Source organism: Pogona vitticeps, chromosome 9 (genome assembly GCF_051106095.1).
Source record: "Pogona vitticeps strain Pit_001003342236 chromosome 9, PviZW2.1, whole genome shotgun sequence".
In the NCBI taxonomy this organism is placed as follows: domain Eukaryota; kingdom Metazoa; phylum Chordata; class Lepidosauria; order Squamata; family Agamidae; genus Pogona; species Pogona vitticeps.
In genome coordinates this window covers 20,576,763-20,603,701 of record NC_135791.1, presented here as the reverse complement: position 1 = coordinate 20,603,701, position 26,939 = coordinate 20,576,763, and the positions used below count along the sequence as shown (strand labels likewise).

The 26,939-nt window shown below is 45.2% G+C and overlaps 1 protein-coding gene across 1 annotated transcript; it reads left to right on the top strand.

Annotated features, from left to right (window-relative positions):
- The first annotated feature begins 13,149 nt into the window (after positions 1–13,149).
- LOC110086503 (C5a anaphylatoxin chemotactic receptor 1) lies at positions 13,150–25,707 on the top strand. The gene is made up of 2 exons (XM_020807443.3): positions 13,150–13,283; positions 23,641–25,707. Exon 2 carries the CDS (start codon positions 23,645–23,647, stop codon positions 24,605–24,607), a length of 963 nt encoding a protein of 320 aa, XP_020663102.1. The 5' UTR covers positions 13,150–13,283; positions 23,641–23,644; the 3' UTR covers positions 24,608–25,707.
- Positions 25,708–26,939: the final 1,232 nt, after the last annotated feature.

The following is a 26,939-nucleotide window of genomic DNA, read 5'->3' as shown; positions in this document are numbered from 1 at the left end:
TGGGCACGGTAGTACAGAAGCATGGTACAGAAGCAGAGAAAATAGGAAGCAGCTCCAGAACTGCATTTATGAAAGGCTTCTGTGCATTGCTGTTTTTCTTCCCACTAATTTATTTATATAATGGTGGAAAGGGAAGTAGAAAGAAGATGGTCTAGCCCATCTGTGTTGAACAGCTGTTCTAGCCCATAACCATTTCTACACTGTCTTGGGGCCAATGGAATTTGTAGTTTCAAATATCCAGGAGGACGCTGCCTAGCCTATCCATGATGCAATCTCTGGCCACAATCCTGTCAGTTACGCCCACCTTTATTACAAATAAAACTATAAAGCCTTTCTCAAAATATATATGAAAGTTTGCAACAAGACCATGTCATGTACAGTGGTGCCTCGCTAGACAGTTACCCCACATGACAGTTTTTTCGCTAGACATTGACTTTTTGCGATCGCTATAGCGATTCGCAAAACAGTGATTCCTATGGGGGAATGTTGCTGAACAATGTTTGGTCCCTGCTTCGCAAACCGATTTTTGCTAGATGACAATTTGCTTTTCGCTAGACAATGATTTTGCTAGACAGCAATTTAAGTGGAACGGGTTATCATCATCTTGCAAGGCACCACTGTATTGCAAGACAGGAATCCAGGAGCAAAGGGGATTCTTGCCAAATGCACTGAAGGACTGGGTCGCCAGAGTTTTGAAGAGAGAGGGCACAATATGAAAGGCAAGCCAGACATCTGCAGAGGTGGTTCATGGATAGCACCAGCCACTGCACCCACTGCACCCACTGTGGCAATTCCAGTTGCTTTGTCACTCCACATAACCTAAAAAGAAACAATTCCAGTTGCCACGACTCAACGTCCAGGTAACCTCACCTGGGGGGCTGAAAATCTTCACAGATATATTCCACTTGCTTTGGTGTAAATCCACCATAGCAGACTTTTTTAAAAATTTTAACTCTCTGAATCTTTCAGTCAACAGAGCTCTCATGACAGGTAGCTTTTGAAGGTCAAAAAAAGACAGGGGGGTAAAAGTTGGATTCTCTGAGATATGATCTTGGATAAGGAAGTGGAATTACTGTATTTTTTCATGTATAAGACGCCCCCCACTTTTCTAACCCAAAATTAAGAAATCTAAGTGGGGCTTAGCAAGTGGAGGGGAAAGCAGGGATCGAAGCCCTGCAGGAACAATTTGATCCCTGTTTTCCCCTCCACTTGTTTTTGAAGTCTCCTCTGCTTACTTCCGTGTATAAGACAACCCTCAATTCTTAGTCTAAAATTTTTTAGACAAAAGTATAGTTTTATACATGGAAAAATACGGTACCTTAAACATGGTTTTCCAGGAAATCTTCATTACCAGGTACTGCATAATCCATCCTTTAAACAGCATATCTTTTGGAAGCATCTTCATCTCCCTTCCTCTCAAGGAATTTTGGGTAGTTTTGTTTTTTAATAGATATCCAGTGGAAGCTAAAAGAAATGTGAAGTGACAGGACATGGGAGAATGAGGTGGGACTAGTTCTAGACACTTCATTTACTCCCATACAACACTATGGAACTTGGTTGTCCCCAAAAATTGTATCAATGTGCCCTCATGTGACGAAAGATAGGAGTAACAGAAATTGGGGATATGCTATTGTTTTGAAGACAGCTTAGAAAGCTCCAGTAGTGTAAGCTAGTGATTCCCAATCTTGGGTTCCCAGATGTTCTTGGTCTACAACTCCCAGAAGCCTTCACAACTAGCCGTGCTAGCCGGGATTTCTAGGAGTTGTAGTTCAAGAACATCTGAGGCCCCAAGGCTGGGAAATACTGGGGTAAGCCCATCGTGTCAAGGCAAGTTGCTGTTGCAACCTACAAGTTTACAAACACAGATGCCATAAAACACATGCTTTCAAGATGCTGGAGAGAATGCCCTCATCCGAACACTCTTGCCAAAGTTCCCTCCAGAGGTCTAGAGGCTCCCGAACACATAGTGCATGTTTGATAAATTCCTGGCATGATGAAAAGGTGAAACAAGAATGTTAGATGGCATCATTACAGATCAAATGCTTACAGTGAACACCCTGAGAAGAAAATCACCTCCAGCACATCTCTGCTTACATTGCATAGCCACGCAAAAACTGCAGTGAGCTGATCTTCTGCATGGTTCTGATACATCACAGCATCCTTTATTTGATCTGGGATAGAAGGACTGAGATTTCTGTGCTGGTGGTTGCCAATCATCTTGCACCCCTTCTTTGTCATGTGGCTGGGATCAAGCCCACTCTCAGCATGACACAGCAACTTGACCAAGACGTGAGGGGATAGGACCTAATGCCCCATATTGCCCATTCATCATTTCATGAACTAATCCCCTACCCTCAGATGTGGCAGAGGACCATTGAGATGAGATTCTAAAGGTGGTGTGGAGGTTCCTCTGCATGCTACAGAGGAGGGATCAGCCCTGGGAAGAAGGACAACATAGAACTAAGGGAGACGCTCAAAGGCTGCATCAAGATGGATGCGGTGTTACATTGGTGGCCACACAACAAGGTATTGGATGGAACATGTGATCGCTTTGCTTTAGTCCATCATAAAGTCGGCAGGATCATGTCAGATCTATCAGTCTAGCTTCCATTGTTCAGTTCATGTCTCCATGGAGACCTTCTTTGCATTTCCAAAGCAGGAATTCGGCATGGGGCCTCACAAAGAAAACCAGGTCATATAAATTCCAAATCTTTCATCTGCCAGGTCTAAGCAAGCAGACATTCCCAATACAGTGGTGCCCCGCTTGACAACGATAATGCGTTCCAGCAAAATTGCTGTACAGCGAAATCGTTGTCAAGCGAAAAAAACCCATTGGAATGCATTGAAAACCGGTCAATGCATTCCAATGGGGGAAATAACTGATCATCCTGCGAAGATCCTCCATAGGGCGGCCATTTTCCGATTCCTGTCTTGTGAAAATAGGTCAGCAAAACAGTTGGGAGCCATTTTGCGAACCGCCGATCAGCTGTTTGTAAATTGTCATTAAGCAAAAAAATCGGTTCCCAAAGCAGGGAACTATTCATTGTCAAGTGAAAAACCCTATTGGAATCATCGTTTTGCGATCGCTATAGCGATTGCAAAAAAGTCAGCATAAAGCGATTTCATCATCAGGCGGGATCATCATCAAGCAGGGCACCACTGTATGGGAAAACAAATTAAAAGAGTGATGACAGAACATTCAGGTTGCTCATCACATGACCTGCTTTTCTTCACTTGCAAATCTTTCATTTGGTGTGCCTATGAGTTATTCTGCAACCGCTGGAATGTCATTCTGTAAGACCATAAAGATGGGTCGCCTTCATGCTGGTGACCAATCTTCTGGAGGGCTCTCTCCTATGTAGTCTGAGAAGCAGAAACTGGGTTCACTTTCAGATGACTGAAGTTGCCATCTGCTGAAAACACAGTTATGCAAGCAGGCCTGCCAGAGCTGATGATGACTCAAAGTTCTGTTACTGAATTATGCCTTTTTATTGCTCTGTTTGCCATTCTTTAACTGCTTTATGTTGCATTAGTATTATAGTAGATGCACTAATCTGTTGAGAGGTTTTATTGTTTCAGTTGTTATACGTACAAGTGCTATAAATCTTATAAATGAAAGAGAAATTCTGTTTGTTTGTCTCCAGAGATCTCTGCAATCATAAGAGCTGGAAACAAGAAAAAATTGCATGGATACTACTGATTTTCCAAATTAGATGATGCAAGGGTGGGGTAATATCTCCAACACAACCTATCTTGTCTGTTTGTCCCCAGAGGTCTCCAAACCAGTTAAGAGCAGAGGAAAACCCCATCATTTTGCACTATTACTATTGATTTCCAAACTGAAATAAACACATAAGCTACATCTTGAACAAAGTCCATTGTATCTGTCCAGACAGAGCTCCAGAAGAGTAAAAGGTACGGATCAACTTACTCATGCTTTAGAGCAGGGGTCCCCAACCCCCAGTCGCTGTCATGGTATCGGTCTGTGGCCTTGGCAGGACCGGGATGTGGAGACAGATTTCCCGTCCCCCCGCATGCACGTCCCCCACATGTATGCACGTATGCCCCCCTTGCATGGATGCATGCACACCCTGCCCACGGATGCACAGATGCATGCTTGCCCCCCATGCACACATAGAGGCCCCACCCACCCACCCACTGGCACATGTCACCCCCCACCTCCATGCTAAACTGGTCCGTAGTTCATAAAAGGTTGGGACTACTGTTTTAGAGTATGTGGAGCCTAGACATACTGAAGGAAGTGGACTAGACACACACTCCTTTGGTGTCCGATTAATCATGGGGGGAACTCGGGTTCTGGATCATGGGGAGAGGTCATCTAGATACAGCGGGCATAACATTTTCTTATGATCATGTTTCTGAGATTTAAACATTGATGGGAAAGGGTCTAGGGCAGTGGTTCTTAACCTTTGTTACTCAGATGCTTTTGAACTGCAACTCCCAGAAACCCCAGTCAGGACAGCTGGTGGTGAAGGCTTCTGGGAGTTGCAGTCCAAAACTCCTGAGTAACCCAAGGTTAAGCACCAGTGGTCTAGGGTACTCCTCTCAACATGTGTGGAATCCCAAGTGAGTGAATATGTGAAGAACAGAGATGTTCTCATTCATGTTCTTTTTGATGTTGGCTGGATTGACACAAATACTTCATGAGGAATTTCCACGTCCTACAAAATTCCTGCCTGCTCCGCCAACGCGTTCAGCAATTTGCACAAAACGTTTCTGTAAAGTTCTACACAAAACTTATCAAACATGCATTATGTGCTTGTGGTCCTTTGCATTTGAAAAGCAACAAATGCAAAGCTAACACAGAAAGAGGAACTGATTATTTAAAAGACTCAAACAACCAATCCACTGCAGCTGCCTTTTAGAAGTCCAGGCGACATGGCCTCAGACCTCAGTTTTGCACAAGTTGCCATCAGATAATTCTTGCTCTCATGACAAACTCTTGTAAATAGTATCAGAGAATATCGCTTGAAAGGAAGGATTTTTTAAAAATATTCATTCATTCATTCATTCATTCATTCATTCATTTGGCCATTCCTTGTCTTTGTGAGACAGACGAGGACTTATTTCCAAAGTGGAGAAGTGTTTTCTGAAGAGGGCTCTTGAGAGTTGTAGCTGTTAAGTGCCACCATGTTGTCTCTTACTCATGGCAATCCTATGAATGAGCCGTCTCCCAAATGTTCTGTTCTCAACTGCTCTGCTGCAGACTCGACTGTGCCTTCCTTTAAGGAGTCAGTCGATCTCGTAGAAGATCCCAGGTTCCCAATCTCTGCTGAACTACAAGGCCCACCTGGTTAACTCACCTGGCCTAAGTTAATCTGTCTAATGTCCTTCACAGGGTTGCTGCAAAGAAAAACTGAGAAGAACAATATCCTTGCCCATCAATTAAATCCTTTCCAAGAAATGTCAAAAAAAAATGGTCTGCATTTACATATTTGTTCACATACGATACACATCCCATTTATCTATCTGTCTACCTTCCTATCTGAACAAAGATGGATGGGTGGGTGGGTAGGTAGGTAGGTAGGTAGGTAGATTCCGCAACTTGGAGAGTTCCTTTAAATGCAAGTTGAAATCTAGAGCAAATTCACTGGCTTCCTAAAATTCAATTCACTGCCTCGTTCATGTGCTCAGGGACTCAAGAAGGAAAGGAGAGAGTTATTATAATCATCTAAGACAGTGGTTGGGTGGGACGTGGTGGTGCTGAGGGCTAAACCGCAGAAGCCTCTGTGCTGCAGGGTCAGAAGACCAAGCAGTCGTAAGATCGAATCCACCAAGCAGTCGTAAGATCAAATCCACGCTTGTCGAAGCTCCCGCCAACCTAGCGGTTTGAAAGCATGCAAAATGCAAGTAGATAAATAGGAACCACCTATTTTTAGATCGTCTTCGGACAAAAACGCTGGCTCTATGGCTTGGAAATGGGGATGAGCACCGCCCCCTAGAGTAGAACACGACTGGACAAAAAGAAAATTGTCAAGGGGAACCTTTAACCTTTTAAAGTCAGTGGTTCCCAACCATGGGTAACCCAGTTATTCCTGAACTGCCACTCCCAGACAGACTGGCCACCAGAGCTGGTGGTGAAAGCTTCTGGGAGTCGCAGTCCAAGAACACCTAGGTTGTCCAAAGTTGAGAACCATATCTAAGAGCTTCCAGGACAGCCACTACATTTTGGGTATATAGAGCTTCTCAGTAGCACTCCAATCAAGCCGTTTCCCTTCTTCCCTCAGTCATCCAGTTTTCTGCCCCTCTCCACTGTTATAATTCTGTATTGGCTCCATAAATAATATCAGCATGCATCCCCAGACATTGCTCATAAAGGGAATAATGAAAAACAAGCCTCGTGTGCTCTGTATGAAACATTGGGGGAGGGGGATCGAACATTGCAAACCCTACATTGAGAAACCAGGTCCACTTTAGTAGGCTCTGACAGATGTGCTGAGAACATTCGCACGTCATATTCAAAAACAACTCTGGCGGCTAAACTTGTATAGAAGTGAGAAAAGGTTACGTCAGAGATATATCTAATTTTCTGGATTGTTCTCAAAGATCTGAAAGTAGAGAAGAAGGGAGAGATTTTGAATGCAAATGAGCCTACTGTGCTGTGAATGTTTTGTACTTACAGAACCCTTGACAAGCAAAAAGTACTTTCAGTGGAACATCATCATAAAGAAGGCAGTGAGATGAAGCCAAAATGACTCGTCCATGGCCTTGTAACTCAGTATCAACCAAAATAAGCAGTTGGTTGATTCCAAATTTAACTCCTTTTGATTCCAGGTATTGCACCCATTCTTTAGGATGATGATTTGTCAGTTTCTGGACACTTTAATGTAAATTCATTTCTGGAGTCCATTACATCCTGTTTCTGCATTAGTGCACTTCCCCCCTCCCCCCAAAAAAGTATACAGAATGTGTATTTAAGCATGCATTTAAAGATATATCTGTGGCTGCATTTCTGCACATCATGCATATTTAGGAATGTACTTTTGAAGCCAAAAATCACCATGCACAATTTGATTAAGTGTAAAACAAAACAAAGCAAAAACCCCAAAGATAATGAATTAGGCAGATATGGTCCAGGTCACTTCCCAGCAGGGTCAACCAAGATTAACTCTTTAAAGCCTCCCTATCTGAAAGTTCTGTATATTCTTTCCAGAGCATTTAATTGAAACCAAATCAGACTGAAACCCTGTGGATAATCTCCTGGAGACTGGTTGCCACTGGGGGGAAAAAGATCAGCTAGAGAGAAACTGAGGAACAAAGCTACTCACGTTGAATTCATGGTGCTAAGAAGCCAGCTGCTGCAGTTGGGAGGTCACGATGCCCTTTTCGAACCTTGTAATAGCATTTTTTTCCTAGATAAGTAGCTATTTTCAAAAGTTCACTCAAACCAGACTTGTGAAGTGCCAGCTAGAGAAACCGAAACTCTTCTGCACCTAAAGAATCAGTGCTTGGAATTAAGTTAAAAATAAGGGTGTCTGTCTCTATCGCATCCCTCTTTGCTACTGTTTTCTGGAATCCGAGAGAGAGAGAGAGAGAGAGAGAGAGAGAGAGAGAGAGAGACATAAGGTTTCTGGATTGTTAGTTATGCCTCTGCATTTTCTCCCTATTATTCAAACACTGATTAAAGCCCCAATCGTCCAGCAGCTGCACAACTTATACAAACCATCTGCATGTGTTCTGTTTTTTTGTTTGTTTTTAATGCAAATAACATGAAACAAAATAAGATAAAATAGCAAGAGGTAAAAATGGTGGGAATTTCTGGGATTATTGCTTGAAATCATCATCATCATCATCATCATCATCATCATCATCATCATCATCATCATCATCATCATTATCATCACCATCATGTTCTATCAAGTCAATTCTGACTTATGGCAACCTCTTCCAGGGTTTCCAGGTAGAGAATACTTAAAAGTGGTTTACCATATGCTTCTTTTGGGGACGCCCTGGAACTATGCAGCTTGCTCAAGGCTAGACAAGTTGGCTGTTCTCTCAAGAGGCACAGTGGGGAATTGAACTCCCATCTAAATCACTGATATTTTTCCAGGCAGTATTGCTTGAAAGACTTTATTTGATATGTCTTCTCACATCCTGAAGGTTGCATGGCTTTATTCATGTTTATTAGTTCTTGTTATACCGTGTAGATGCCAGCAATTTGAGGTTTGGCTCCAGAGAAGCTTGCTGGGAACCAATTCATCAGAAAGTTGCCTCATGCTAAACTCAGTAACCCTTCTTCTCAGACAATGATCTAATATTCTTGACACTTCAGCTATAAACTCTAACCATCCCTAACCTAGGTTGAGAAGTGGGTTTGTGCGTTCACAGACATCCAGACTGTGTTTCCAGCCTGGTTTTGTGCCTCAAAAAATGTCCCCATTCAGCAGAGATGGTTTCAGTGGTGGGCCATCTCAAGTTGCCTCACCAATAAATAAATAAATAAATAAATAAATAAATAAATAAATACTCAATGCCCCCAATATTTTTTCCCCTTGGAAAAAAATAATGAACTTAAAAAATCCTCATATTGCCATCTAGTGACTGCGGGAGGGATTTTCACTGTTTTCGGGCTCTTGTGAACTCTTCTTAACTTCTGATCAATTTCTGGTTTTTGGAAAAGACAAGGAAAGAAAAGAAGCCTCTCACCTTGAAAAAGGTAGGGGATAGGACAACAATTAACCACGCACCACCTAGAGGGTGCCAGGATATTTTTGAGTAATTTATTTTTATTTTGATTTTTTAGAACAGGAGATGTGGAAGTGTTAAGAAGTTCCAGGAGTGCTGAAGGGTGGCTGGAGTGTCAGAGGGCAGACCTGGGTTCAAATCCCCACTCAGCTGTGAAAAAAAACCCACTGTGGGACAGCAATGCTAAACCACTCTTTGAACATCTCATGTACCCCCAAAACCTCATTAGGGACACCACAAATTGCAAACTACTTAATGGCACATAACCACGATGAGATATAAGGAAGCTACTTTTTTTCTTATGACTTTTCTTAATGCCACTCTGTGATGCAATGGTCAGTTTTTACTAACTTTTAGAGCTGTGAAGATGTGGCCTCACAAAGTAGTAGAGGAGGAATAAGGCTCGGTAGAAGCGCTGCTCATGCTACATCTCATGAGGTTGGTTTTCAAAGTAATCACATTAACTGTTCAGTTACTTTTAAGAAAGGTGACATAAAGAATTACTTTTCAAAAACTGTAACTACCATGGTAGCCATTCACTGTTGTTGGGCCTCAGAATTTATCTACAGTTAGTAAAATTTAAATAATTTTCTAGACTCATCAAAGACAATATACCTCTGAATTTCCAGTTGGTAAGGAACATAGATAAGAAAATGCTGTTAATGTTATGCCTCACGTATGGAGTGTCCCAGCTGGCCTCTCCTTGTGGTTTTAAGGGAAATACACACCTCTGTTTCCTTCCAGCTAGCAGCAAAACAAAACAAAACAAAACAAAGCAGCAGCAGCAGCAGCAGCAACAACAACAACAACAACAACAACACTAGTAAATGCAGTAATGCAATAAAATTGTTTTCCCGGCCGCCACCTCCCAAAATTGCCGCCTGAGGGGACTGCCTCACTTTACCTCACAGAACAGGCTTGGCACCCACGCATTAGGAAAAAAACAACAACTAAGCCGTGATGGGATAATGTATGTGAAGTGCTTGTAGCACTTAGTCCAGGGGAGAAAGCATAATGTGAGTGAAATAAATACCATTATTTACAAGCTTGGAAGGTGGTTCAGAGAGAGAGCTGTAGTAAATTGCCACACTTGAACAGTTTCAAAAAGAGGAATCTATCTGGCCTCAGAGTCTGTCCTCCGCAGGTTCGCACCAAATAATCCCAGGAAGCCAGAATAGTAATGGAAGTCCCATTGTTTCCTTAGGACAGGTTTTTGACTCCATCCCATCTTTCATTTTCTGTAAAGTAAAATGTCTTAGAACATTACACGCTCAGAATACACACGTGTGTGTGTGTGTGTGTGTGTGTGTGTGTGTACGTACACACACACACACACACACACACTTACTTTTGTACATACAAATGCAGGGATTTTCAGTTTGATGTAATGTACAGAGTGATGGATGAGGATTCTAGAGAATAGGGTTCAAACCCTCACTTGGCCATCTCTGGGGGAGTGGAGCTGATAAAGTGACTTCTTAAATATCTCATTTACTTTGAAAGCCCTGTTAGGGTCACTATAAGTCATCTCTCTCTCTCTCTCTCTCTCTCTCTCTCTCTCTTTCTTTCTTTCTTTCTTGGTTTCACACACAGGATCTAACAGTGTCTCTGGCATGGCTTAACTTTTTCTTTGCTTCTTCATCTGGAGAGCCTGCTTCCGGGTGAAACAGCAAACATCAGTAACAGATATAAAACCCCTCACACTTGATCGTTGTCATAACCTGCTCTTGCATTGAAATTTGGGGGGTGGGGGGGACAAGACAGCCTCCGCCGCCTCCTCCTCCTTCCTTCTGGCTCATTTCTAGGGTCACCCTAAGCTGGAGGCAACTTGGTGGCAGGGAAGAACCGTAGCAGTCTCTTGCAAGAACTATGGATGTCCGTTGGACAGCCATGGAATCTAGGAAAGAACTTGGAGGAGGAGGAACTATGGTGAGGAGCTGTGATAAACAGGAGTGGCCAAGGATGGTTGCTTGAAAAGGAAAGTCATTCCAAGATGCAGAACATATTGTTGGCCATATTGTTGTAGTTAAATGGTGGGACTGCTCGTGTCTGTTGAGAAAGATCCACCAAATGAGAAAAAGAGTTTTGAGAATCTGCAGCGCTGGTAGCCTGTATGGCGTTCTGGCTCGGTTGTCCATTTGGGGCTTGGGAAGATTGATCATTCATTCGTTCGTTCGTTCGTTCGTTCGTTCGTTCGTTCGTTCGTTCGTTCAATACCCCTCCCATCTAGTCTTACGACCACTCTAGGCATGTTCTAATCTCTGCTGAAGCATAAAGTTTATGGGATGACCTCGGGCAAATCACATTCTCTCCACCTAATTTACTGTGCAGGCATCTTGTGAAGTGGGTGGGCAGGCTGGCGGGTGGGGTGGGGGGAACCAGTGTCTCTTCTTGAGCTCCTGAGAGGAACATCAGAATATGAATATAACAAACGAGCAAACAAATTAGAACGTCAAGCTAAAGATCAAGAACAGGACGTCTAAATACCAACTTGTAACGAAATATCATTTAGGGCTACTAATTGTTCTTTAACAAAGCCTACCTAGTGTTCATCATTTCTTGGAAGATTTGAAGCACAGCCTTGAGGACCGTCCTGTAAGGATGCTGTCACCAGGTTTCTTGTCAACGTGATGATGTTAGAGATCTTGCCAGTTCTGAGATGCAATGTGTTTGCCTGCTTCTGCAGATCAAATTACTGTTTAAAGCACCCAAGCGTGGGGAGGGTGGTCTTCTCTCTCCCTTCCCTGTCTCTTTATAATTGCTCCAAATCTTTTTCTGAGTGGATCTTAAGAGATGTACTTTTTCCCCTTTGAAGGACGTGCAATGCGGATGTGGGGAAGAGCACCTGATAAATTTATTACAGGCATGAAGCTGTTTAAAAGGCAAGTCTTCTACTGGGGGGAAAATGGCATAAACCTCCTAACTTAAATACTTTCAAGAATTTAACATACAGTTCATAGAACTCCAAACTATAGCATGTGTAACATCTCTGGATCCTGTAGAAATTTAGCAGAACGCAGTTAGCACCACAAAGATATTAAATTTAGAAACAAGGCAGATAAGCAGAAATGAGAGGAAACAGTTTGTCGGAAATGAGTGGTGCCTTACATACATGCTTCCCCATTAGATTTCAAGGCCTTTGGCTGCTGTATGTTAAGACAGAAATTGAACAACAGAAGCCTTTTCCAACACTGGAATACATAATGTGTGAACTTCCCACCTACTGAGCCGGATGTTTGCTTTCTCCGCAGAGCCCTCGCCCGACAACCTTAGCTGAAGAGGTCAGTGATGCTCAGAAGTCTGCATGCTGCAGTGAATGCCCCTTGAAAAGTATATGCATCATTTTAATTTTGCAAGAGACCATCATTACCATTTACAGTAGTTAATCATTTATACGACATCCTTCTCGAGGCACACACATCAAAAGGAGAGGCTGAGAAAAAGCCCACATGAGCTGATCCAGATATACGTTTGCCCAGCAGCTTATAAAATCCTTCTTTAAGGGAGATGGCTGTCATCTGCACTCTGCGTTGTTACGTTTAATTTGTATTTTGGTTAAACTTTATTAAACAAAACTCAGGCCATCTGTAAATACAAGCAATAAAAAGGTTACCAAAGAGAGTGAGGTCTTGAGGCTGAGAGACAATCATCATCATCTTAGAACTGCGAAGCTGGAAGGGACCCTATGGATCATCCAGTCCAGCCCCTGGCAAGGTGATACAGGGGAAGAATCAAACTCCAAACTTCTAAACCACTAAACTATCCGTAATTGTGTAATTTATTTATTCCTCTTTCTTCTGCTTTATGGGGGGGGGGTTGTCTCAAAAGTCTCCCATCACCCCCAACTGAGAAAAGTGCTTGCCAAGTCAGCTTAGCCCCCCCCATGATCCCCCCCAAAAGGGGGGGGGAGATCCAGTTGGATCTACAAAACCCAAAATCCCCCAGCCAGCTTTCCTCCCAGATTTTGGAAGTTTGGAGACCAATCCGGCAAGGAGGGTGTCAGAGTAGAGCGGACAAAGGATCCCGAAGTTTTGCTTTGTTTGGAGGTCGCCTTTCTCCCAAGGCGGAGCATACATTAAATGCTGACCATCCCCAGGATAGGACGGTGGTATGACCTCCAGCTCTTTAAACTCCCTCCCTTCTCAGTCAGGCGGTTTCCCTGAGCTTCCACACGGGGAGAGGGAACGAAACAACCCAAAGAGGGAAGAGTGGGGGGCGAACCCCCACCTCTAGGAAGGAATGCGAGGACACAACCCTTCCCCTCTCCTCCCTGCTATTGGGCAGCCGAGCATCGCTGCCTATATAACCCAGCTCGATCGCGCCGGCGTTGGTCGGGTGGCTTTCCTCCCCAGGCGCGGGCGCGCGCATAGAGGGCGCGCACACGCTCCCTACACCGTCTCGCAAGGTAGCCGCTCCTCGGCGGCTCGGCTTGATGGCTGGGGCGCCTCCATCACCCTTGGGGTTCGGGGATACCCCACAGAGGATATCAGCCCCCTTTTCTCCTGACCGATGGGCCGCAAAGAAGGCGGCAGCGGGACCAACCTGTTGACGAGGAGCGGACAAACGTGAGAAGGAAGGTAAGACACGCATCTCTCTCTGTGTGCTATAGATCGTCTCCACGGGTTGGCCATCGTCGGCTTTCTAAAGCTCTCTTCCCAAACGTGATGTGAAACATCTAGGTAATAATCCCAGGACCCACACTAGTGCTAATAACAAACCATTAAAAAAACACTAAGTTTCTCGATAATAATAATTACTGTTTCTCATAGTAACAATGACGCGGAGATGGTTCTCGTGAAAGTAACGCAGAGGTGGGTTTTAGTTCCACAAATATTTCCCCAGGAGCTAATAAAATCCTTCTTTACGCGTGCGGTGGAGGTGCTTTTTTGAGAGGGTGTTATTATTATTATTATTATTAATGGAGAGGTGGTTTTTAGAAAGGCTGTTATAATTACCGTTAATGAGGAGGAAGATGGTTCTAAAAAGGCTGTTCTCATTATTCACCTGCAAATGAGTCCAGAAAGATTCTTGCTGTTATTGATATGTAGATGGTTGTAGCAAAAGCTAACCGTAGTCATAATAATAAAAATAATAGCCATTAACTGTCTGGAAACCTTTCCCCTAAAACTGTAATGAAGTAGCGAGAACTGACAATAGCGAAACCATTGTAAGATAACAATCCTAGCTTTTCCGAAAACATGGTTAAGGAGACCGAGAAAAATCCGCCCACCAACTTACTCGGTCGTGTAAATATAGGATAGGCTGTTTTTGACATAACGGTATGGTTCTGCGCCTCGGGCTCCCTTTTCTCTCTCAGCTATAGGGGAATCTAACGTATTGATTAAAAGCCAATCATTCGGTCGCGCAAGCGCGTCGGTCAGGAAACTGAGGCAGAGCTGGAGAGAAGCGTTGGAAGGAATCGGAAGGAGATCATTCTCGGTCTCGTACACACGCACGCACGGCCCGCAGCACTTCCGAACCGGCGGAACAACACATGTAGTAGCAGCTATTGAATGGGGGACGTTCAACAGGTGTAGCTGTGGCTGAGATTCTTTGCTGGGCTCATCGGAAGAGCGTCTTGTGCGCTCGGACGCTCAACACTAATAAAGGGCTTCTGGTACCTTTTATTAAAAGACACTGTGCAAGTATTTTATCTCCTTCACCCTTAAGGGGTTTTTTAATAAGCAGAAGAGGAGGGGAAGAGATACAGCGGAGAGTTACCAGTGGGCGACTCAGTAACAGCGGGTCCCCTGGTGTAAAATTGCGGAGAACTTGCTTTATGCAGAAGCACTCCAGATCTATGGCACCAGTGGGGGCCCACCCACCACACCACCTCCTCCGTTCCCCTTTCCAAATCCACGCTGGCCACATAGGCTCTACAGAAGAAAAGCAATAAAGAGATGATCAGTTCCTTTTGTCCCGTGCGTCCCACCTAACATCACAGAATCGGGGGTAAACTGCTCCTGAAAATGGAGGTTCTCTCCTTTATGGTCAGGGAGGTGAAAATGCTGCACACAGAAGCACCGCAGGGTTTGGGGAAAGAAGCTCACAAACAAGACACAAAGGGAACTGGTCCCTCCTGGCAGGGCTGAAACAGACTGCCACTGAACATGGAGGATCCACCTTTCCACTTCTTGCTTTTCAAGGAGAGTGTCAGACAAGGGAGCCCCATCCTGTAGAGCAGTGGTCCCCAACCTTAGGCCTCCAGATGTTCTTGGACTTCAACTCCCAGAAATCCTGGCCAGCAGAGGTGGTGGTGAAGGCTTCTGGGAATTGTAGTCGAAGAACATCTGGAGGCCCAAGGTTGGGGACCACTGCTGTAGAGTTTGGGTTCTTGTGATGCCTAAAGAAGATGGTGGGTGGATCAGAATATTTCTACAAGGAAAAGAAATGTTCAAGGAGGTTGTGATGGAGAAGGCAGACTCATGCCTGGGAGCGACGGTCGCGTCTGCTTGAAAAGCAAAACACACCTGTCACTGAGTTAGGACAGGTAGGTGGGAAGGTGAGGCACCTGAGATTATTTCCTGGTTTGATCAATTCTCCCGAAGTACATTAAGTAGCCTTAGCTCTGTTTGGTCAGCATTTGCTGTCTATAGAAAGTAAGTGAGAAGATCGAGGCCCTTTCACAAGGGCAGTGGCGTGCAGCGGTTAAAGCAAACGGGGCTTGGAAATGGATTGCGGGGGGGGGGCGGTCTAGGACCCCAAGCAAACAACCGACGTGCTTTTATTTTCTCTTGTCGGAGGGGTGTCTTTTTGGAGACTTAAAGAGAAATTCAAGGGCGCCACTCTGAACGGCTGGGTAGAGAGTCGGAGCAGCAGGACGCTGAGCTCCATCACGCCGTGTTCTCGGCCTCCCAATTAAAGCCCAGCTCATCATCATCCCCCCCCCCACCCCAGGTCCTGAGGATTTAATAGATTAATCGCTAATCTGTGACGGCTCGCCGGGGTTTGTCTGTCTCCATGTACCGACAAACAGCTGGGCACGCATCAATTAGCGCCTCTAATAGGGCCCGGCGGCTTCAGAGCACGCGTCCCGACGGCTCGCTCATCATCTTTGGTAATAATGAGCCGCACCTCCCCTGTCGCCGGCCTCCGCCCGAGGAGGGACGCATCCAGCCCCGCGGGCCACAGCAGGACGCAGGAATGGGAGCTGGCCGGCTTCCGCAGCGCCCGCGTCCCGCCGGAGGGTTGATGATGATGATTAATGATCTTGATGAATGAGCCCGTTTGGAAGTATTAGCTGGTCTTTAACACAAGCCTCGCCTGCATTAGCAGTGGGGGAGAGGCAGCCTGTTGTGTCTCAAGCCCTACCTCGGGACTTTGCCATAGAATGCCGGATGCCTATCTCGGTGGGTTGGAGTACCTGGGTATAGGGGTTGGGAGTCTGATTCCCAATTGTGCCCCCTGGAGAAAAGTCCCAGACGATTTAGGCATCCTTCAGTCTCCAGAGACTATGGTAACGTGCTCTGTATGAGGTCTTGGAACAGCGTCTAGTGTGGCTGAGAAGGCCAATTCGAGAGGGACAATCCCTTCCACACTGAAGACAAATCCAATCTGTCCCCTGTCCAGCTCCCTGGTTTTGCTGCTTTCGTGACTGCCTCTTTGCCTCGGCCTGCTGGACAAGGGTCTCTTCAAATTGGAAGAGACCCTGATGCACTGCCTACCTCCAGGCTGAAAGCTCAGAGGTCAAGGTTTCCCATCTGTTGAAGTCCATTCCTAAGGCCTTCAGATCCCGCTTGCAACTGTCCTTGTATTGCAGCTGTGGTCTCCCTCTGGGGCGATTTCCCTGCACTAATTCTCCATACAGGAGATCTCACAACATTCTCACAACATGCCCAAGTCAATGTAGACATCGCTGTCTACATTGGGTTGGATTGTAGTACCTGGATGTAGGGGTTGGGAGTTTGATTCCCAACTGAGCCCCCTGGAGAAAAGTCAGCCTGTGCAACCTTGTCCAGTCCCAGAGTAACCCCAGAAGAAAGCAATGCTAAGCCTCGAAAAGCCTGGAAAGGCTTGCCAAAAGTCAGAATCAACCGGACAGCACATCATAATGACTAATCAACATGGGAGATGTTTAAGGAGTGGGTTGACATTCCAATTTGTTTTTCCATGACTGAGCAGGGATTTTGAACCCAGGTCAACTGAGTCCTATTCTGACTGTTCTACACCATTCTGGCTTTGGGTCACATAGTTCCAGGATCCCAACTGGAGCCGAGTTTTCCTTGGGTTGTGAGAAGCTGCACAAGCTGTGAATCCGTTTGGTGACTCCTGTTTCAGAGGTACTGAGGATCCATTCTGGGTCTTAGTGTGCACTTCAAAAGGACTGTCCAAGGTTCTGGATCTATTTGGAGGATATGTCTCAGCCTTCTGGATAGCTCTATTGACATGAAGAGTAAAAGCTGGAGCAGATTCATAATATTTCCAGAACTGGAGTCACCAGCTGCTACCGTGGAGCTTTGGTGGGCCCAAGGTTGAGAATTACAGCTTGAAGGAATATTTGTAGTTGTATTGAGCTGTCACAACCAGACTGCTGTCACACAAGGGAATACACACTGGCCCAGAATTTCACCACAACAGATTGTGTTTTCCCTTTTTAAAAAAAGTTCCCTATCTAGAAAATGTCGATGGGACGTGGTGGTACTGCGGGCTAAATCGCAGAAGCCTGTGCTGCAGGGTCAGAAGACCAAGCAGTTGTAAGATCGAATCCACGCGATGGAGTGAGCACCCGTCGCTTGTCCCAGCTCCCGCCAACCTAGCGGTTCGAAAGCATGCAAATGCAAGTAGATAAATAGGGACCACTTCGGTGGGAAGGTAACAGTGTTCTGTGTCTAAGTCTCACTGGCCATGTGACCATGGAAGATTGTCTTCGGACAAATGCTGGCTCTATGGCTTGGAAACGGGGATGAGCACCGCCCCCTAGAGTCGAACACGACTGGACAAAAATTACCTTTACCTATCTAGAAAACTAGAAAGAAATGATTATTGATATTTGCATATGGACTTGGTCAGAGGGTTGCTGAGAGCTTTGATTAAAATGATGCTCTAGAAATGTCCACATGGAAAATTGCACATCTCTTGCCTAGCATGCAAGCTTTCCTCTAAGGCATGCACCTGGGCATTCGAATCTGCCCTCGTTGTCACAGGGCTCCTCCTCCTCCTCCGTGCACCCACAGCAATAGTTCTCAGCCTCATTGGCTCCCAGTTATGATGGATCTCTGTATGGGGTCAACATCACACCCATGCCGAATTGACCTTGCGCGTGCGAGGGGCCTCATTCTGCCCAGTTAGAAAGTTGCTAGCATCCCGAATGCCCATGTTTCAAAGGTGCGTCTTTTTGCATAATAAATAACATATTAAAAATTAATTTAAGCATTCAAGATCTCTTTTTTTGCATATCAGTAATAAAATGTGAAAGAAGATTCCACTTTAGTTTATACTGTATTTGGTTTTCTTTACTTTTGCTGGCCTGGCTACTGTGCTTTGAGCAGGTACTCTAATAGAGTGATGAAAGTAGTTGCAGGTTTCCAGTCACAAAGCAAAGCACCACCTCAAGTTCAGAGAGCAGAGCTGGTAAAAAACAATGGTGACTTTTCTTTCTTCCCCATCCCGTTCATCGGGGGAGGGGGGGGGGTGCATCTGTAGCTGTTGTTAAAACACCTTGGATCCACTGGCAGGAAAGTTACACAACATCCAGTCATACAGAGAACCTTCCCAGCTGGGCAGAGGCAACAATAGCTATGTAAATAACACAACCCCAGCCGTGTTGCATAACCAGATCACATCGCTATGATAATCAGCAACCAGTGGGAAATCTGAAAAGAGGAGCCGAAAATTAAAGGTCTCTTCTATTTGAAGACCTGGCCCGTGTTCCTAAGAGAAAAAGGGCAGATTGGCTGCAATATTTGATTGGAATTATATAAATCAACCCCACTCTTCCTGGTAAAAGCTGAAACATCACAACTGAGATCAGAAGGCATTGCTAAGCTAAAGCAGAGCGGCGAAGGGTTTTGATGTGCTGCAATATCACGTTGCTTTGAGAGGCATCAGGGGACGCGGATGATGGCATAACAGGACCTGACATCAAAAGAGGAGCGGTTGGTTAACACTTGTCTTTATTACTAGGGTGGTCGGGTTTTTGATTCAGAATGCTGAAATCTGCTGCTGGAAGGGAGTGAACCCACCCATTAGGATTTGCTGCTGAAAGGGCACAAACTCCCAACAAGCACGCCGTTCCCGGGCAGAATTTGAAGCGATGGTTCTAACCTACAAAGCCCTAAACAAGTTGGGGCCCAAGCTATCTCAAGAATCATATCTCCCTCTATGAGCCTGCATGAGCGTTATCATTAGGGGAGGCTTTTCTCTCAATCCCACCATCTTTGCAGGTGTGTCTGGTGGAGAGGGCCTTCTCATTTGCTGCTCCCAACCTCTGGAACTCCCTCCCACTGGAGGCCAGGCTAGCCCCAACTTTGCTCTCCTTCTGCAAGCAAGCAAAGACGTTCTTCTCCAGGCAGGCTTTCCCTGAATGGATGGCTGCCAAGCAGGATATTTTAAATGGAACGTTGTACCTTACTGCATTGAATGTGTTTTGGTGTTGCTTCTGGTTTTGTTGTTGTTGTTGTTGATTTTTGTACAGTGGTGCCTCACTAGACAGTTACTCCGCATGACAGTTTTTTCACTAGACATTGACTTTTTGTGATTGCTATAGTGATTCGCAAAACAGTGATTCTTATGGGGGAATTTCGCTGGACAATATTTGCTCCCTGCTTCACAAACTGATTTTCACTAGATGACGATTTGCTTTTCACTAGACAATGATTTCGCTAGACAGTGATTTCAGTGGAACGGATTATCATCATCTAGCGAGGCACCACTGTATTGTATTCATTGATCCTTTTCGTATTGTGTACTCCTTGTTACTAAAATACTGTTTTTTAATTATTGTAAGCCACATCAGGACCTTTTAAAGGAGAAAGGCAGGTTAAAACAAAATTAAATAAATACGGGCAGAAGGAGACACAGAACAGGTGGGCTTAATTGTGAAAGCAAAGGTGACTGTTGTTCTCCATTCCTCCATCTTGTCTCGCACGTACATCAGTAACATGAGCTTCACTTAATAGGGTAGCAAAGCCCTATATTTGGAAATTAAGCCAAGGTCACATGAAATTAGCAGTGTGACCCTACAGGTATTAGCTGGCAGTCCCAGAACAGATAGTCTACATCTGGCACATAAAACACCTTTTGCTGTCGGTGGCTTTATTTATTGGTTTGGTATTAGTGCAGAGAAACTAGCTGATTTTTTTTGTTTTGTTTTGTTTCCAAATCCTGTAAATGACCTTCTAAAAGTGGGTTGGACACACTCTGAAACCTGTAAATTAAAGTGTCAGTAAATTAAAGACAACCTTCAAAAATGCGTATGTTCACAGATCTGAAAAATTAACTGTTTGATTTCTGGGTGTGCAGCTATGAACACGCAAATACTTTGCTATTCTTGAACTTTCCCTAATTCACTTCTCTAGGTTTGTGTTTGTGTGTTGTCAAAACAATTCTGACCTTTTAGCGCTTCCCAAGTAGAGAATACTCAGAAGTGGTTTACCATTTCCTTCTTCTGTGGATGCCATGGGACGGTGCAGTTTGCCCAGAGTCACACAGGCTGGTTCTGTTCAAAGGAGGCCAAGCAGGGAATTGATCCCCCAACCTCTGGCTCTTCAGTCAGATTCCTCAACCACTGAGCTATCCAGCCAGCTATTTCTCTGGATCTAACTAGGACCAAATAATTCATGAACACCAGCCTACATCTTGGGCCTGAATGCTTGCTAGTACAGGGCCACAACCCACCAGTCCTTCCACTCAAAAGGCATAAAACTGAATGTGAACTTGGTAGCATGCTCTGGAAATATCAAGCTGTATCAATCAGATCTGTTCAGCTCCCACATCTTCAGTGATAGGAGGACCCGGCTAGTTTCCTGCACCTCTTGAACCTGCTGTATGGTATGACCGCTGAATCTTCTAGCATTCCTTCCCAAGTCCCATCTCTTGGCAACACAAGCTTCTCTCGAATCCCATGGTAACTTTCCAGCTTTGAATGGAAGCACTTTCATTGATGCTTCTCCCCCCCGTTCTGTGTAATGTTTTTTAGCTACAGACGTGCTATGCTTGTAACCAGAGCAACTCTGATTGCCCTTGAGAATTTCAGTCGGAAGAGGTGGAGGGAGGACTCTGGGAGGAAAGATGACAGGTCATTCGGAACATTGGGTTCGGGGGGGGAGAGGGGAAGTAGAATTGAAGTGAGCACACTGGATTGTCTCAGAAAAGAACAGGGAATCTTGACAGTTTGGGTTGCTCATATCCCTTACTCACCTGTTGCTTCTTTGCCTAAAAGAGGTGGACAAGTGAGGCTCTCTAGAGGTTGATGGACTTCTACTCCCAGCATTCCTCACCATTGACTGTGCTCTTTAGGGCTGATGGGAGTTGCAGTCCAACAACATGTGGAGGTCGTGGTGGGTCTTTCGGGCTCTTTGGCCGTGTTCTGAGAGTTGTTCTTCCTGATGTTTCGCCAGTCTCTGTGGCTGGCATCTTCAGAGGACTGGAGTAGGAACTCTGTCCATGCTCTGTTGCTGTTTGTTGGATAGTGGAGTTTTTATAGCTGTGGAAACAGCTTTTGTCCTTTTCAGGAGATAGTGTGTTTTTGTTGTGGATATATTGTTGTGATAAGGGGGAGAGATTATCTGTCACTGTGGATGATGGGTGTCTTTAGCTGGTCTTTTTTGTGCAATGATCACTGGTCCTTGTGGCTGGGTAGTTCGTTGACCTTCTGCAGACTGTGAGCCAGGTCTTGTTAAGTTTCAGACTTTCTTTCTTAACAAGACCTGGCTCCCAGCACTGAAAAATACAGCCTGCAGAAGGTCAATGAACTCTACCCAGCCACAAGGACCAGGGATCATTGCACAAAAAAGACCAGCTAAAGACACCCATCAACCACAGTGACAGATAATCTCTCCCCCTTATCAAAACAAAAACACGCTGATCACCCTATGTCCTGAAAAGGACAAAAGCTGTCCCCACAGCTATAAATACTCAACCATCCAACAAGCAGCAACAGAGCATGGACAGAGTTTCTACTCCAGTCCTCTGAAGATGCCATCCACAGAGACTGGCAAAACGTTAGGAAGAACCCTCAGAACACGGCCAAAGAGCCTGAAAAACCCAGAACAACCGTCAGATCCCGGCCGTGAAAGCCTTCGAGAAAACATCTGGAGGCCAACTTGTCCTAGAGTTATTGTCTGAGCACAGGGTGTTGCACTGAGTACATTGACTCTGTGTTGAGATGCCCTCTTCCACTTCCTTGGGACTCCACCTAGAAGTCAAACTAACGATTATGGTTTATGTGGTGCAATGATCATCAGCTGAGACCTGTGGTACATGTTATGCCCTTTTTTTGTGTGAAAAGAAGTGCCTCTCATGCTCCCACATCTGTAAGTGTGTTGTTCCCAAGGCTAAGGGCCAAACTACACATTACAAAAAGTCCTTTCAGTTAGGAGTTAAATCCATTATTCTTCCAAAGATGCCTTTCAGGTAGACTTTCATGGTTCAGAAATTATATTTGCAAATGAAGCCCATGTTCACTTCATAAAGCCAATGACAAAATGAGGAACTGCTGGATAACTCAGTGGTTTAGGTATCTGGCTGTGGAGGCAGAAGTTGGAAGTTCAATTTCCGATTTGTACCTTCTTGACGAGGGCTGGACTCGATGAGGGTCTCTTCCAGCTTATTAGTTCTAAGATTGTTGTTATATTATGATGCTCACATGCTTCTGCTTCTTATTCCTCACGCACATGCCATAGTTGCTATCTTGATTTTGGATGCTGCACCTCTAAATAATGAACTGCTGGTTAGCTCAGTGGTTTAGGCATCTAGTTATGGAGCCAGAGGTTGGGAGTTCGATTCCCCACTGTGACCCCTTGATGGGCTGGACTCAATTATCTATACGGTCCCTTCCCGCTCTGCAGTTCTAAGATGATAATATTGTGTTGCATCAAAACCAGTCTCTGATTTGTTCAATCCATAATATTTTCTCTTTACACAAAAAGAAGATATTATCAGGGTTTCCTTTCCCATGTACAGTGGTGGTTCAGGTGTTAAGGAGACAAGTTATGCACGTGAATGGTCCAAAGTTCATTCCCCACCATGAGAGAATCCTGCCGGAAAACTGCTTGTGAGATTTGGCGACCCTGGACTGAATTGACCAAATCAGCTTCTTATGTCCCTTTCCACTTCCTTATTCCTGTGTTGCTGCTGCTGATACTTCTGTACTGTTTTCACTATCAGCCAAAGTCAACAAAGTTTTTAAAGCATTATGGAACTGTTTGTGTTCTGTGCTGTCAATTCAGAACTGACTTACAGTGACCCTAGTAGGGCTTTCAAGGTAAGGAAGATGTGGCACTGTGGGTTACACCGGAGAAGCCTCTGTGCTGCAGAATCAGAAGACCTGCAGTAGTAAGATTGAATCCATGCGACGGAGGGAGCTCCTGTCGCTTGTCCCAGCTCCTCGCCAACCTAGCAGTTCGAAAGCATGTAAATGCAAGTAGATAAATAGGTACCACCTCGGTGGGAAGGTAACGGCATTCTGTGTCTAGTCATGCTGGCCACATGATCACGGAAAACTGTCATCGGACAAAAAACGCTTGCTCTATGGCTTGGAAACAGAGATGAGCACTGTGTCCTAGAGTCGGACACGACTGGACTAAATGTCAAGGGCAACCTTTTCCTTTACCTTTACCCGTTTTGCTTCCCACAGTAAGTTTCCACTGCAAAATGGGGATTCACTCTGTCCACTATACCACACTGGGAATCCTCATTATGGAACTAGATGAAGCTATCTTAAGAGATAAATAATCATTATATCTCTCTCCTCTCTTCTCATTCTCTCTTCGGCAGGGAGATGTCAACAAGCTCAGCCACCAACAGTTCATCTTCCCCGGAGATCCTTGGAGACAGCACAGTCCGTGACACAGTGAAGATCATCACTGGTGTCATCTTCAGTTTTATTTTCCTGGCTGGGGTGACTGGGAATGGAATAGTGTTGTGGGTCACTGGCTGGAAGCTGCGCTGGACCTCCAACACTGTCTGGTTCTTCAACCTTGCATTGGCTGACCTGGCTTCCACCTCCCTAATCCTCGTCACGGTACTAAATTTGGCCTTGGATCTGAATTGGCCCTTTGGCTCCGTGGCCTGCAAAGTGGCCAACTGCCTCTTTGGCCTGAGCGTGTGCAGCGGTGTACTGCTGCTCAGCTCCATCAGTGTGGACCGTTGTGTGCTGGTGGTAGCCCCCGTCTGGTGCCAGAACTACCGCACGCCGCGTCTCACCTGGGGGGCTTGTGGGTTCCTCTGGCTGCTCTCCTTAGCTTTCTTCGTCCCCAGCTCCTACTTCTTCACTGAGGTCTCAGTTGAGAAGAACAACAGGAGTTCCTGCAACAACCTGGATGTCTTCCAGGACTGGCAGGAAGCTGAAGTCCTCACCATCTGTATCTTTCTTTACCAGTTCCTCCTGCCTCTGTTGGTCATCTCCATTTCCTACACCATTTTGGTGGTGACTATGCACAAAAAGAAACTCAACAAATCCAGCAAACCCTTATTGGTGGTCACCAGGGTGGTCTTCTGCTTCTTCTTGTGTTGGCTGCCCTACCATGCCTTGGCTCTGGCCAGGATCTCCATGAACGATGTGCCAGATGCCATGCGCCTGGTGGCCATCCCCCTCTCCAAGTGCCTTGCCATGTTCAACAGCTGCATCAACCCTTTGCTATATGTCTTTGTGGGGCAGGAGTTCCAGGATGCGGTAAGGCGGTCCTTGCTGCAGGTCTTCAGAACTGCTTTTGAGGAGGCACCAGCGGGAGCCAATGTCTGAGAAACAAACAAGAGCTGACTTCTTGGGATTTCATCTGTGGAAGGGGGAATCACTCTTTTTAATGAGTTAGATCCGATTGTGCTACTAGACCTCCTTATCCTGCAAGATAGGGGAGGAGAAGATGACCTACTAGACTATAGACAATGGACTTGTGGCCCTTCAGATGCCACTAAACTACAACTCCCATCATCCTTGATTACTGTACTGATCAGATCTGATGAGTTTTGGAATCCAGCCACATCTGGAGGGTCACAACTCATTCCTATCATCAGGCATGCCCGTGGCAAAAGATTCCCACTAGGACTGGTGGAGCAATGGAAAGGAGGTACAAAGTCAGCAACAGGTGGAACTTAGTAACTTTGGTGTGTTCCCTTCTTCGTCACTGTAGTACAAATCTGTAATGTTTTAACAGCTACTGGTGAACAATTTCTCATGTTGGTCCACTAGCCTTCACACTATCATCCATGATTCTCTGCTGGGTCTCTGCAATCCTTTGCAAAACCCCAAGGTAGTGCTCTACCTGCCCCAATGGACAGCCTCCTCGGAGGCAGACCCATGCAACATTTTTGCAGCGAGATAGTTCAAAACCAAATTCAACGACTTGTACAAAAATTTGCAAAATGCACATAGGCTGTTTTGTTATTGGGAAAAAAGAATTGGCATTCTCCTGCTTCCACTAGCCAGAAGAAGGGACTCAGAACAATGCACTGGAAGCCCAAGTCTGATAAAGTATTCTCTGGACTCCCGAGAACTCCCTGTCTCTCCCTTTTTAACAACCACAAGAGGTAGAAACTTGGGTTTTGTTTTGTTTTATAGCTGAACATTGCACGATATGACAAGTAATTCCCAGGGCAAACCTCACCACCCCCTAGTGTGGTTGAAGTCCCAAATGGCTGAACACCCAGAGCCTACCAAATGTGGACACCTGAGTGCATCATCAAAGCTGACCATTTTGGAGCATCATTGGCACAGTGCAGTGCATTATGTCTGCTCAGAATTAAGTCCCACTGAACTCGGCTGCATATTGTCAGTGTGTACAGTTGCTAGACCCTTACCCAGCGGTCTCTTTGATCGCGGGAACAATAAAAAGAACAAAATGATTGGTTGGTCCCTTGGTTCATTGAACAGGCAGGCCATGGCAGTGTGCGAGGAACTTTGTACAAGGCTCCAGGCAAGACCTATTCATGGCTAATTCAATCTACTCTTTTCCTCCTCCACAAGTGAGTGGTGGGGTAGGCTATCAGTCTGGCCATTTGTACTGATCCAGTTCGTCACCTCCCTCTCTCATGGTAAAGTTGATGATGACACCAGAGCCCCAAAGAGTCCTAGTACGTCATGGCAAGGATGAGAAACCTTTGATTTTCTAGATGTATTAGATCATGGTTCCTAACCTTGGGTCTTCAGATGTTCTTGGAAATCTCCCAGGAGCCATCATCAGCACCTGTGCTGGCCAGGATTTCTAGAAGTTGCAATCCAAGAACATCTGAGGACTCAAGGTTGAGAACCACAGTGTAGGATAACTACTCCCACAATCCTTAATTATTGGCCATGGTGATGAGTTTTCTGGAAGCTGAACTCTTAATATCAAGGATAGGTGGGCTGAAGGTTCCTTTCCCCTACATCAGTGGTCCCCAACCTTGGGCCTCCTGATGTTCTTGGACTACAACTCCCAGAAGCCTTCACCACCACCTTTGCTGGCCAGGATTTCTGGGAGCTGAAGTCCAAAAACATTTCGAGGCCCAGGGTTGGGGACCACTGCCCTACACGATGGAGAATCTGAAGAGCTGGGCTCCACATTGCTCATTCCCCACTTGCAAGCAGCACCTGGTGTGGCTGGGTTGACACAGGTAATTAAATGTGCTGATGTTCATCCAGAGATGGGTGTTGCCTTGCTAGCAAATGTCATGAAGATGTTTGAAATGTACGAAACATTAGCACGCTCAGCTTCTAAGCCTTTGAACCCTCCTGCACACATTTATTGTGTTTGCTTTTTACTTTTGCACTTAGAAATTTGATCTTATGTTTAAAAATGTGAAGATGAAGCATGTGAGACTATACTAGCTGCTAGTACCTCCTATTTTTAGAGAACCATAAATGCTCCTTCTCTGCCAGTGCCTGGAAGTAACTACTTACAAGTACAGTAGTTACTTTGGAGGCAACATGTAATGTAATGAATAGTTCCAAAGTCACAGAAAAAGTAATTGTTACTCTTCAGGCATAACAATGTTTTTAAGTTGCTTTTCAAAGAGTACTTTTAAGGACCATGTTATGTTATTTTTATAGGGTGTTTTTAGGTTTTATACAATTCTTTTATCAATCCAATATGGCAACA

What these genes read in the sequence shown, in the direction of transcription:
- LOC110086503 (XM_020807443.3), top strand. Translation starts at nt 23,645, where the DNA reads ATGTCAACAAGCTCAGCCACCAACAGTTCATCTTCCCCGGAGATCCTT.